The sequence below is a fragment of the Miscanthus floridulus genome, chromosome 11 (genome assembly GCF_019320115.1).
Source record: "Miscanthus floridulus cultivar M001 chromosome 11, ASM1932011v1, whole genome shotgun sequence".
NCBI lineage: Eukaryota > Viridiplantae > Streptophyta > Magnoliopsida > Poales > Poaceae > Miscanthus > Miscanthus floridulus.
This window is the reverse complement of record NC_089590.1, coordinates 86,590,116-86,602,044: the sequence shown is the minus strand read 5'-3', so window position 1 is coordinate 86,602,044 and position 11,929 is coordinate 86,590,116. Positions and strand designations below refer to the sequence as shown.

The 11,929-nt window shown below is 47.6% G+C and overlaps 1 protein-coding gene across 2 annotated transcripts; it reads right to left on the bottom strand.

Annotated features, from left to right (window-relative positions):
* Positions 1–2,186: 2,186 nt before the first annotated feature.
* Positions 2,187–6,639, bottom strand: LOC136493736 (probable UDP-arabinose 4-epimerase 2). Of its 2 annotated transcripts, none has more exons than XM_066489881.1 (11): positions 6,438–6,639; positions 6,072–6,204; positions 5,543–5,667; positions 4,927–5,040; positions 4,704–4,811; positions 4,518–4,609; positions 3,638–3,779; positions 3,453–3,556; positions 3,247–3,376; positions 2,984–3,128; positions 2,187–2,863 (listed from the first exon to the last, which is right to left on the bottom strand). In XM_066489881.1, the coding sequence occupies exons 2-11, from the start codon at positions 6,130–6,132 to the stop codon at positions 2,637–2,639; spliced, it is 1,248 nt and encodes a 415-aa protein (XP_066345978.1). In that variant the 5' UTR covers positions 6,133–6,204; positions 6,438–6,639; the 3' UTR covers positions 2,187–2,636. The 2 variants fall into 2 exon arrangements, with proteins under 2 accessions (XP_066345978.1, XP_066345979.1); XM_066489882.1 differs by having other exon boundaries at positions 6,443–6,639.
* Between the last annotated feature and the right edge of the window lie 5,290 nt (positions 6,640–11,929).

The following is an 11,929-nucleotide window of genomic DNA, read 5'->3' as shown; positions in this document are numbered from 1 at the left end:
TTTAGCGGTATAACAAACTACCAGCATCTGATTAATTAACTAACTAACTGAAACCTGCTAAAAGCCAATAACAAGTGAATTATTCATGGGTAATAAACAAATGATACCACGAGTCAATGACGTTCCATGTGTTGGTTTCATGCCATTTGTCCAGCTTCTGCAGCTTTGCGGGCTTCATATGCCTCCTCGCTGAGAGTGGGACCTACTCCCTCCGTTTAAAATATGAAAATAAACTTGTTGGTTTGTACAGTACAGGACATTATATTATATAAATCTGAAAACAGAGGTAGTACCATTTTCTGAAAGCCATTTCTATTGTCTAGCAGGGATTTGGAAGTCAGGATCCTTGAAATTCAAACCGAGGTGGGCATTTGGGAGCTAGTGCTCCGCATTCAGCCGGTCGTATCACCAAGCATGGCCATGGCCCATGGCCCATGGGCATGTGCCCATGGCCACCATCAGAGTTTCAGGGAAACATCATCAAATCCTCCTCAACTATTAAAAAAACCATCCTTTATGATTTTGTTACACAAAAAATAATGATTCTTTGCCTGTCTCCATCTTCAGTTGCATTTCTTTTTCCTTATGTAAGAGCCGAACAATTAGATTCAGTGAATATACATGGATGTGGCATTCCTACGATGAATGATCCTAGAGAAAGGAAATTACAAAAAAAAAAACGGAGCAGGAACTGTGAAAAGTATTCACATATGAAGGATCGAAGAAGCAACCGGACTCCTATGAAAACTACACCATGGATGGATTAATGTATGTAAGAGCAAACAAGCGTCATCCGAGACGTTTCTGGCGAAATGGCGTACAACTTCCGTGCCAATTCCCTTGGTACACACCCCGTCTTCCTAACCGCGGAGACGAGCTACATACCACACACTCGGGCGAGCACTCCTCTCATTTTAAAGCGATCAGCGCGCACACCAAGGCCCAAACTTGGGCTGCATATCCATTCCTCCTTGCAGCTCTCCGCATTACTGTTGCCGGCTTGCCGCGATCACCTACGCAATCCTACTAGCTCCAGAAATCCGGCCGCGCCGTCCGTCGCCGCCAATATGCACCCAGGCCGCCACGGACAAGGGCGCCACCGTGGCGCCGCGGACGCCGACTTCGTGGGCACGGGGTTCGCGCTCGTGCTCAGTGCGGTGTCGTACCTCCTCCTCCTTCTCGGCGACGGCGGCGGCCAGCCTGCTTCCACCCCGGGCATGGAGTGGCAAGTCATCCTGGCTTTCGGGGCCATGGCCGGCGGGCTGCTGCTGATCATGCACGGGATACGCGCCCGTGGAGCGCGGCCTCCCGTTCTGGTGCGCCGTGTCGCTGGCGCCGCGGGGGCCGTGATGTGGCACGCGGGTGGGCCCGAGAGGCTGCTGCCCGTGATGGCCCTCCTCCTGCTCCCGTTTCTCGAAGCCTGGTTCGATTTCTTCTGACGACCACAACGCCCAGGGCCCAGGCCCAGGCCCAGGCCCAGCCAGCTGCAGAGTTCGTTCAGAGAAACAAGAACGCGTGCTTGTCTTGTCGGTGAGTTCGTTCATCCATGATCCAGCCGATTCGCAAGCGACTTAGGCCTGTTCGTTTGAACTTATCAGCCGGTTTATCAGGTAGAATCTACAGTATTTTTCTTTCGTAATAAAACAGTTTCAGTCGGTTTATCAGCCGGTTTTAATACCAGCCGAACAGGAGAGTCCTTTTGTTTCCTCGTGGTTTTAAGTGTCCATGTGTGTGTTTCTTGGGTTCATGGACTCCTAGTTTGGTGCCTTGGTGGTGGTGGTGTTTTCCCTAATTGGTCACTTTGCTTCCCAAATAAGCATCATCGGCTGACTTGTCAGTGTCACCAGGGCATTGACTAGTATAGGTAGTGCTAAGATCTGATGGTGCAAAGGTTAAGAAAGATCACATGCACTTTTACATGCATGCCTGTTCCAACGGATTGGTAAATAAAGAGGGGCACTAGGAAAATTCTTGGTCTAGTTTCTCTCTGCGTCCATGGGGTCCCTGTCATACGGAATGGCCAAGTCGACTCAAACCTTTAGACGAAACTACGGTGAGTCTGGGCCTCTGATTAAGCTAGCATTCTTTTTTTTTTAGGATCCTGAATGTAATCACAGGTTCTCTGTATAATATTTGCATGTGAGACCGCCTTTCAAAGAAATGCTTGTGTCATTCTCATTGACTCACTGTATCGCATAACACGAGCTCAGCTCGCTGAACCTGGCAAAAGCAGCCTTGTGTAGACTTGAAACAAGTCCGAAAACAAAAACATACATCAGCTTATTTATATTCTTTCATTCTACCACCATCAAGGCTGATACACGAGATTGATCTACCCTGTCTACACAACACAATTTCGTTTGTGTTATTAATAGTGCCTCAGCACACATCAAATTATATTAAAATGTCAACAACGAAAAGAGGACCTATATATATGAAACTAATCAAGGAACAGGTAGTGCATTCTCTCTGTGGTACTTTTGTCTTCTTCCAGCGCTGCAATAAAAGAATCAGACTTTTCTGTTGCTGCTTGCTATGTTTCTATGGTGATGAAGAACCAATTATCTGAAGGCTATATGACTGCACATGGACCCCTTGGATCTGCGTGATGAGTTTCTCAACCTTTCAACTCTGAATCAGGCTGATCCGTATCCGTTCGGGTGCGCTTTCTGCCATTTCCACGCCTGGGCGAGGCTTTGGCCAAGATCAGTGTATTGGGCTGTCCAGTTGAGGTCCCTGTGGATTTTCGATGGATCACTGTATACCTCGGCATAATCTCCGGGTCTACGGGCAAGATATTCAACCTTGATGGAAGCTCCTGTTGCCTTCATGCAAGCTTTCACAAACTCATTCACTGATCTACCTGATAAGACATAAAAGAAACACCACGTTCAGAGACAGAGGAAGGCATATGATCTTAAATAAAAGGGTATCTTTCTCTGAAATTGTTGATCTGGTTATTGGTTATTGATCTTTCAACAACCTTGGCCTGTTCCGACATTGTAGATTCCAACTTTGCCTGGCTGAGCTTTGCCAAGAGCTTTTACATGGGCATCTACAAGATCTGTGACATCGATGTAGTCCCTGATGCAAGTTCCATCTGCAGTGGGGTAATCAGTTCCACGAACCTGAAAAGAGCAAAGAATCACATATATACAATTGTTATACATGTAAAATTAATGGATGCAGCTACTTATACAAAAGTAAAAGGGGAATTGATGGCACTGAAATGAGCATGTAGAATACCTTTAGCCCTGGAATGATTCCCAAAGCTGCATCAAAGCAAGCACCGGATATCCGTCCATGCTCACGTAGCTCTGGCCTTGGAGCTTCTCCTAGCCGTCCCTCTGGATCTGATCCAATCACGTTGAAGTATCTAATTTATGCAGAGCGGGAAAGGGGTTAGAACTATTCCATGGATTACAATCTAATATAGGCTGCCGAAAACAAACCTTAAGATCATGACAGCCATGTTTGATTGCTTCTTTGATTTTGTAAAATCTAAGATGATGTCCTCTGCCATCTTCTTTGCCTTACCATACGGATTGATAGGATTCTGCAGTGGTTGAGAAAATAGTTAGAATCATGACAGCATCTATAAAAAGGAAGGTAAAAACTCGTGGATTGAGAGGCTAACCTGAGGAGTTGTTTCTACAATAGGCATCGTATCAGGTTCACCGTAGGTTGCACAAGTACTCGAGTAAATCAGAGTATTTACATTATGTGCTGCCATAGCCTCAAGAACTGTCAATGTGTTTGATGTTATGTTGTGGTAGTACCTGTTATAGCAGTGTTAACAGAGTATATACAGTTGGTTAGGAAGAACAACATTTGCTGCATATAACTTTTGCAAGGTGAACTAAAAAAAAAAACTCGACCTGCGAGGGGCAAGCCGCCCCCCGGGCATTATACGTAAGAAGAAGGCCTTCTCACACAGGCCGAGAAAACCCCCGAACCCCAGCCCCGGCCCGACACTGGGAGACGTAACCCGTGAGATGGGCCGTCTCCTTTAAACCAGTGCTTTGGCACCCAGGACCGGCGAGGGGATTTTTTTAACCCCCAGCCTGAAATTCGCTCAAACTGGGAGTCGAACTCAGGACCTGGAGGGTGCCGCCGGAGTGTAGCATATCTCAGTTAACCAACTGGACTAGCCATCCTTTGGCTGCAAGGTGAACTAATACCAAGGAGGCAGCATAGGAAACAGTTGGAGCAAAAAATTTCAAACTTGCACTGCATCCATTTAAACTATAGAAGCATTTTGAGCTAAAGATGAAGACAGGCTTCTAGCAATGACAAATTTTGTGTGGACTTCCATTATAAATTTAATTTTGATTTAACAGAGTACCAATTAGATGGCTTATGTAGCAATTCCGTTCCAATAATTAAGGAACATAGGGTGCTTCGCTACATACAATACACATCAAAGAAAATTCAACAGAATCATGTAAGTCCAAGCTTTGAAATATTTGAGCAGTAAAAGAAAACCAGTACATTACATGCCTAGGACAGGCCTTTACCTGAGTGGCTCCATTGTGCTCTCACCAACATAAGCAACAGCAGCAAAGTGCATAACAGCATCAAATGCATTCTCTGAAAATATTTTGTTCACCTGATTATTGGTTAAGTGCAAAACAAATCTCATCAACACAGAAATGTAAGGGAAGGGGGGAGCACTAAGTTACTAAACTTCAGACAAAGGATACAGCTTTGGCATCGCCTAAATCAGCATAAATAAATTGAAGCCTTCCGGGTTCTGGAAATAGCCGTTGAAGAACTCTAACAGCTCCCATGTTCCCTCTGGATAGGTTATCCTGTAATAAACATCAAATAATGGAAGTTGCTGTTACCACCAAACTCCGTCAGTGAAGAATAGAATGGGAAATAGGAATAATGAGGAATAGAATGGGAGATAGGAATAATAATTACCACAATGGTAACTCGGTAGTTGTCACTAAGGAGACGAAGAGTAGCATGTGAGCCAATATACCCAGCTCCTCCTGTTACTAACACATGGGTCACCCCAGTTTCATGGCGAGAGAACTGCAGGAAATGTGAGTGCATCAACAAAATGCCTCCAGTTGGAAAGATTTAAAAAAACTACCAATAAAGAACTGCAGACACATGAATTGAACAGCTGCTAGAAAATTTCTGAACTGTACAACTGTGACAGAATTGTGACTATCAAGAACAAATGATGCATATATGTATCAAGTAAAATAACCCTGGTACAATAGCATAGATGTATCAGTAAAATGACCCTAACACAACAGCATAAACGTATAGGTAAAATAACCCTTGCACGATAGAGTTACAACAGCAAACATTAAACCATGAGAATAGAAGGCATCATTCATCACACAAATATCTCATCCGATCACCATAATGGCAGTTCCCAGATGAACCCATCGCGTTGATGTTCCATGGAAAATAAGCAGTGTACTTAAGTCGTCTGGAAGAAGGAATAATGACAAGTAGTGCCAACTCAACAGCAGCAAGCGACAGTGACATGGGGGTAGTTGTTGTGGAGAGATTCAGCACGTACCACGCTGGTACCGCTGAAACTAGGGGACTGTTTCAACACGATAATGCACATGACCGTGAGGGCAGCAGCCACGGCAATCTTCCCCGTGAAATTAGGCTTCCGTCGCGAATCAGCAAAGTCCATCCCTGTGAAAAAGACAGGGAGAAATTTAAAAGTTGCACAAAGTAAACTATGATGGCTCGGCCCAATTGTGGTCTGGGTGCCCGAAAGATCAGTTATTTCTACTTAGCACCACTCATTTGGGGACTCAAGTATGCAGTCTCACGAGTTTATTGGTTTTGTACTAAATAAATTTGAACGTCCAGCACACAATAGAAAGTAAATTTACATGATCAGCTAGTTCAGTTTTTTTTTTCCAAAATTTTTTTTGTGGTGCACAGTAAACTTGAAAGGACGGCATTTTGGTTTGAAATTTAGTGGTCGAAAATCACTCCTTTGCTGTTTAAAGACAGATCAGTGGAGTTATTATAGAGGCAAAAAAAAAGGAGGAAACAGAGAGGGGCGTAAAGCAGGGAAGGAATTGATGTACCTGACAAGATCCAAGGCCTAGTGGTCCTAGCCTGGCTTCTGCTCCTTGGGGTCGTTGGCATGTGAAGTCGGCGCCCAAAGAATGAAACTGACAAGGCGACAAGAACTCGTCTCCCCTCGTCCTACCTCTGAATCTGCAAACCACGCGATCAACGCACGATTAAAATTCATCTCAAGATCAAACCTTTGCAAGTCCAAGCACCATCTGTATACAGATACACACGCAGACGCGCGCACAGAACAGAAGGATCTCCATTAATCACGCGGAGAAAAGGCAGCAGTGTCGGCGAATAACAACACCCAAAACGCGTGGCGAGAGCTCAAAAACGACGGGGAAAGAAAACTGGATCACGGCGAGGCAACTCACCCCACCTCGCGGAGTCGCGGTCGCAGATCGACGTAGGCAGCGGCGGGAGGGCGGGAGGGCGGGCGGACTCGGGCGGCGACTCGGCGCGTCCGCGGGCGCGGAAACGGAGGGGGGGCAGCCCAGGTGTCCAGGCCAAGATGGGATGGGGAGCGACGCGGAGAGGGAGGGAGGGAGGGAAGGGTGGTGGCAACAACTGAGGAGGGAGGCGGAGCAAGTCATCGGGAGGGGCGTTTCTAATTTCTAGGGATCCCTAATTTCTACTACCGGGACGGGTCATAATAAGCACATGTGGGGAATCTTTTCACATTTTTTCCCTTTCTGTCCAATGAATCCTTTTGCGTGTAGGCCTTGTTAAGTTTTTTCGCTCTCTTTCCATCACATCAATTTTTATCCGTTTGCATGGAGTATTAAATGTAGGTAAAAAAATAACTAATTACACAGTTTAGTTGGAAATCACGAGATGAATCTTTTGAGCCTAGTTGATCCACGATTGGACAATATTTGCCAAATAAGACGAAAGTTGTACTATTCATCGGGTTCACTTTTTTTGCAATCTAAACGAGGCCTAGTTATAGCTGGCCATTCGGGCCGCCCGGCCCGGCCCGGCATGGGCCCGTGCCAGGCACGGCCTGGTAGGGCACGACGGGCCGCCGGGCCGTGCCGCCCCAGTCCACCGTGCCTAGCCGACGGCCCAGGCACGGCCCGTCGAGCCACTTTCCGTGTCGGACCGGCCCGAAAAGCACGGCCTTTTTAACAGGCCAGGCCGGCCCGAGGCCCGCATCAGCAGGGGAAGGGAGAGAGGGTAGGCCAGGCGCTGCGGCCGAGGCGGCCCGGGAGGAGAGCGCGGCGACCTCCTCGCGCCGCAGGCCGCGGCGACGGGCAGCACGAAGTAGATCTGCCCCGCGCGGAGTGCCTCCGCGTCCCGCACCGCGGGCACCGCGCCCTCGATCCCCATCCCGTCCGCGTCGCACAGGAACCCGTCGCTTTCGCCGTCGGTGGGGAAGGCGTCGCAGCCGCCGGTGAGGGAAGTGGCTGCCGCAACCGCTGTTGTTGGTAGGGAAGGGGCCACCTCCGCGCGCTGGTGGTGGTGGGGGAAGGGGCCGCTGCTGGTGGTGAAGGAAGGGGTCGCGCGCCTCCAGGGGCCGCCATGTGTGCCGCGAGCGCGCCTGGGGTGGGGATGGAGGAGGTGCCGTGGCCGCCGGGCAAACAGATCGGGGCCACCCAGCGCCAGCCATGCCTGATGCTGGAGACGGGGAGCAGATGGAGACGGGAAGATGGGGGAGGCGGAGGAGATGGAGACGGGGAGTTAGGGTTCAGGGGTGGGAGCGTCCGAGCGTGGTTGCGTGGGGCTGCGCGGGGGGGGGAGCCGCGCGCGGCCGCGGCGTGCGGGTGCGGCTCATATATGAGGCGGGGACGGTGGGCCGGGAGGGGGTAGGCCGGCCAGCTGGGCCGCGGGGACGTGGGCCGGGAGGGGAGGAGTGGAGTGAGGAGGGGGAGGGGGGTGGTCGGGCCGCTGCCGAGCCGGCTGACGCCGGCCGTGCCGTGCCGTGCCAGCCCACGGGCCTAAGCAGCGGCCCAGGCACGGCCTGCTCTCTCGGGGCGGGCCAGCCCGGGCCCGTATGTCACTGGGCCGTGCCGTGCTCGTGTCGAACTAAAAAAGCGGGCTTCGTGCCGTGCCGTCGTGCCTCGGGCTGCATGGACAACTATACATGTAGTTGGCTGGCATATACTCGTACTACGTATTCCTGCGAATTTGCAAAAAGTTAAGCTATTTTTTTTAAAAAAAACTAATCCTCTGTAATTTTCAAGTCACGTTCGTTTCGCCGAAATTTAACTTATGCTGATATTTATGTTGATTTGTTATGAGAGAAAAACATTCTGCTGAAGTATTTCAAACGATCAGGATCGTTGTGTTTTCTGGTAGTATAAATCATAGTACACTGAACCGAACGGGCACCGCTCGTTTGGTCTGATGATGAAAAGAACTGAACCATGCACCTGACGGCTGACGGTAGACAATTGCCCTGTTTGCTTGTTGATAAGTCATAACTGTAGCTGATTTATTACTAGAGAAAAATATTATTAGGGGGTGTTTGGTTACTACAGGAAAATTTTAGTCCCTGTCCTATCGAATGTTTGGACACATACATGAGGTATTAAATATAGACGAAAAAAATAACTAATTGTACAGATTGTGGCTAATTTGCTGACGGATTTTTTAAGCCTAATTAGTCCATGATTTGACAATGTTGTGCTACAGTAAATATGTGCTAATGGCCGATTAATTAGGCTTAATAAATTCGTCTCGTAAATTAGTCTCTATCTGTGTAATTAGTTTTATAATTAACTCATATTTAATTCTCCTAAATAACATCCGAACGTCCGATGTGACATGGACTAAAATTTAGTCTAGGAAAACAAACACCCCCTTAGTTATCTTGGAAAAAAATAGCTTATAAGCAAGCGCGCGAATTGCCGTGCCCTGTCGCTGCGAATGATGGCAAACAGAGCTCGGATTTCTGGAAAGGGGTACCCTACATGCTTGAGCAGGACTCGAGGCGCGGGCGCGGCTTGTAACGGCGGTTTTGGCGAGCTTTGAGTGCCTCCAAATTCAGAAGGTGCGTTGCGAGCTTTGCACAGGACGGCCGACGGGGGTAGCTTGGCATCGAGAAAGCTGCCAGTCTCCTCTCCGCTCTCCCCCAGGCGGCCAGGGCCAGGCCCCACTTCGTGCCAATTCCTCCGCGTTGCTCGCGTCACGTGATGGACCGAAGGCGGCTTCCTCTTCTTCTTGAGATCTCCTTCTTCTTCCCAGGCGGCGTCCACTCCAGCCGTCTACGAGTTTCTTTTCGCTGCCTCTCAAGGTTCGGCTTGTGTGCCCTCACCGACCGCCCCGTCAGTGCAGTGATGTGCCCTCCGACAACGCAGGATTCAGAGCAGAAACAACGATACTGACCCCGAAACCGGTGGCTCAGATGTCAATATTTCTTTTCTTTTTTAAAGGAGATGCCAGTTTTTCCACGGTGGAAGTTTAAGCGAATTTAATTCTGCTTACATCAAGCTCATACATATTCAACCTGTTCGGTTGATTGAGCTGGATCGTGAATTATTTACTGCTGATTGGTTTGACTGATTTAGTATAAAAAAATATTATTCTAACTTATAATTCACGATCGTATACGATCAGCCCGCCGAATATGCTGTCGAAAGGGGAAGCATCGGTTGATTGAGCGGTTCAGAGCGGGTGATGGTCAACGCTACTGTGCGCAAGATTGAGATGGTACCTAACCATACCTAATCACACAGCGGAGGAGTACTGTGTTAGGCTGCAATGCATGCATTTTATTCTATTCATTATTAGTTTCCGTACGTCTCATTTCGCTTTTTCATGTTTGCTTCTTGGAATCTTCCGTAGCTGTGCTGGGCTCAGCACGACGACTGCTTCTTATACTGCCTAACACACTGTCTCTCTGACAACCACGACCTAAAATACAATAGATCTATTCGTCTTTTGATAGCGCTATAGATAAAAGGTTCAATAATTATTTTTGGTCTTCTCCAACAATAAAACCCAAAATACAACCATTTCTGCAAATGAGTTCAAATTTGAATTATGCCTCTCCTGACACCTAAAATAGGCCTTCCATACCGTGTTAGAGGCTATAGATACGGTATTAGAGACCTATTTTAGATTTAGATTCCGCAATAAATCTGCTGTTGAAGACAGCCTAACACATGCAAATTACGTATTGGAGCAAGCAAACAAGCACTGGGCTCATTTTCGTGCGCGTTTGGGCGTGTTTGGGGACTTTGTGGGAGGCTCGCGATCGGTGACGTGACGACAAAAGTTTGGTCACGGCTCAATACCGGTGTGGTGACGGTGGCCCGTCACAGCAGGAGCAGCCAGTGCACCGGCACCTGCCTGCCAGTGTCAATGGGCAACTAACTCGTGTTCCCCTCGAGTTGGGTGGCGAAACATGCAATTGAAATGAGGGTTGTAGGGCAATGGCAGAACCTGAGGTTTCGCCCTCGGGGATGATAGCCGGTAAGGACGCGATGGTTCATGTTGATTTGGACCTGCTTGTTTTCTTCGGAGCAAAAGTTTAGCCATGTCACATCGAATATTTGAACACATGTATAGAATATTAAATACAAACTAATTATAAAACTAAATGCACAAATTGAGACTAATTTACGAGATAATTTTTTTAAACCAAATTATTGTATGATTTGACAATGTGGTACTACAGTAAACATATATTAATGACGGATTAATTAAGCTTAATAAATTTATCTCATAGATTACTGAGGATTTTTATAATTTATTTTTTTATTATTATCCGAACACTCGCTGTGTCAATCCCCTAACACCCGACGTGACACTCTAAACTTTAGCTCTAGATTCGGGGATGATCGGCTAGGCCATCAGGTAGCTATTGGCGGCTAGTCATGCTCAGCGGCAGAAAAGGCCGAGTAATGTGGGCGAAACGAAATGACGTGGATGAAAGCAACCAAAAAAAAGAACCTTTTTATGTTCGTTTGCAGGTTTGCAGCTGCCTGATCTGATGATCTGCCAGTGAATGCCTCATTGGCATCCCCCGTTCCATGCCATCCCTGAAACAGTTCACCACATGCTCCTCAAACATGGACACAGTTCTGCAGCACATGCACAGGATTCAAGCATAGGCTCAGGAACAAAACATACAACCTGCAGTCTGTTCGTTTGGTCGTAAACGATTGTAAATTTTTAGTCAGAACAGTATTTTTTCTTACACTAAACCAGCCAGCAGTAATAATCCACGATCGTATACGATCGTATCAGCACCAGCCGAACAGGCTGCTGATCTTCTGGCTGCGGCTGCAGGCACACAGTATTTCTCTAGTACACAAATAGAGGTACCCGCGCCCGAACGTTCGGCGCCAACAGCGCGTCTGGACACAGCTTCCAGTCCCAGACCCATCAACAGGAGCATCGCATTTCAGCATCAGAAAAAGTGAACCGAAGCCCTAACTGCCCATGTGACGAAGGGGAGAGCGTGCGCTCGCGTTCGCGCTGCCATCCGCTGCCGCGCCCCGTCCGCCGGCCCCCCGCCGCACCCCCTCTGCAGTCTGAGAAGGATGCAAGATAGCAAAAGGCGAGGAGAAGACACCAAGTCAAAGCAACAGAAGACGAGGAAGGAGATGCAACACACGATCTACTTTTAAAACATCTAGATGAAATATTTGCAACATATAAAAAAAGACAAATGAAACACTTAAAACATGTGTCTGAAACACTTGCAAAAAAGCGTAAAAAACACTTAAAACCATTACAAACATAAGCAACATCTAAATAAAACACTTACAACATAAGTATAAAACATATGCAACATACTTACAATATACGTCTGAAAATAGATGAAACATTGGGAACAGACGCTTACAACATACTGTACAAACCATTGCAACATATACAACATTCGTATAAAATACTTACAACATATCTCTGACTGAAA

Bases quoted from the DNA above. Each gene is read 5' to 3' on its own strand.
- LOC136493736 (XM_066489881.1), bottom strand. From the start codon at position 6,132: ATGCCAACGACCCCAAGGAGCAGAAGCCAGGCTAGGACCACTAGGCCT. The intron at 4,610-4,703 runs GTATCCTTTGTC...ACCAATAATCAG, and splicing joins ATTTAGGCGATGCCAAAGCT to GTGAACAAAATATTTTCAGA. The intron at 3,557-3,637 runs GTTAGCCTCTCA...CAACCACTGCAG, and splicing joins TTGTAGAAACAACTCCTCAG to AATCCTATCAATCCGTATGG.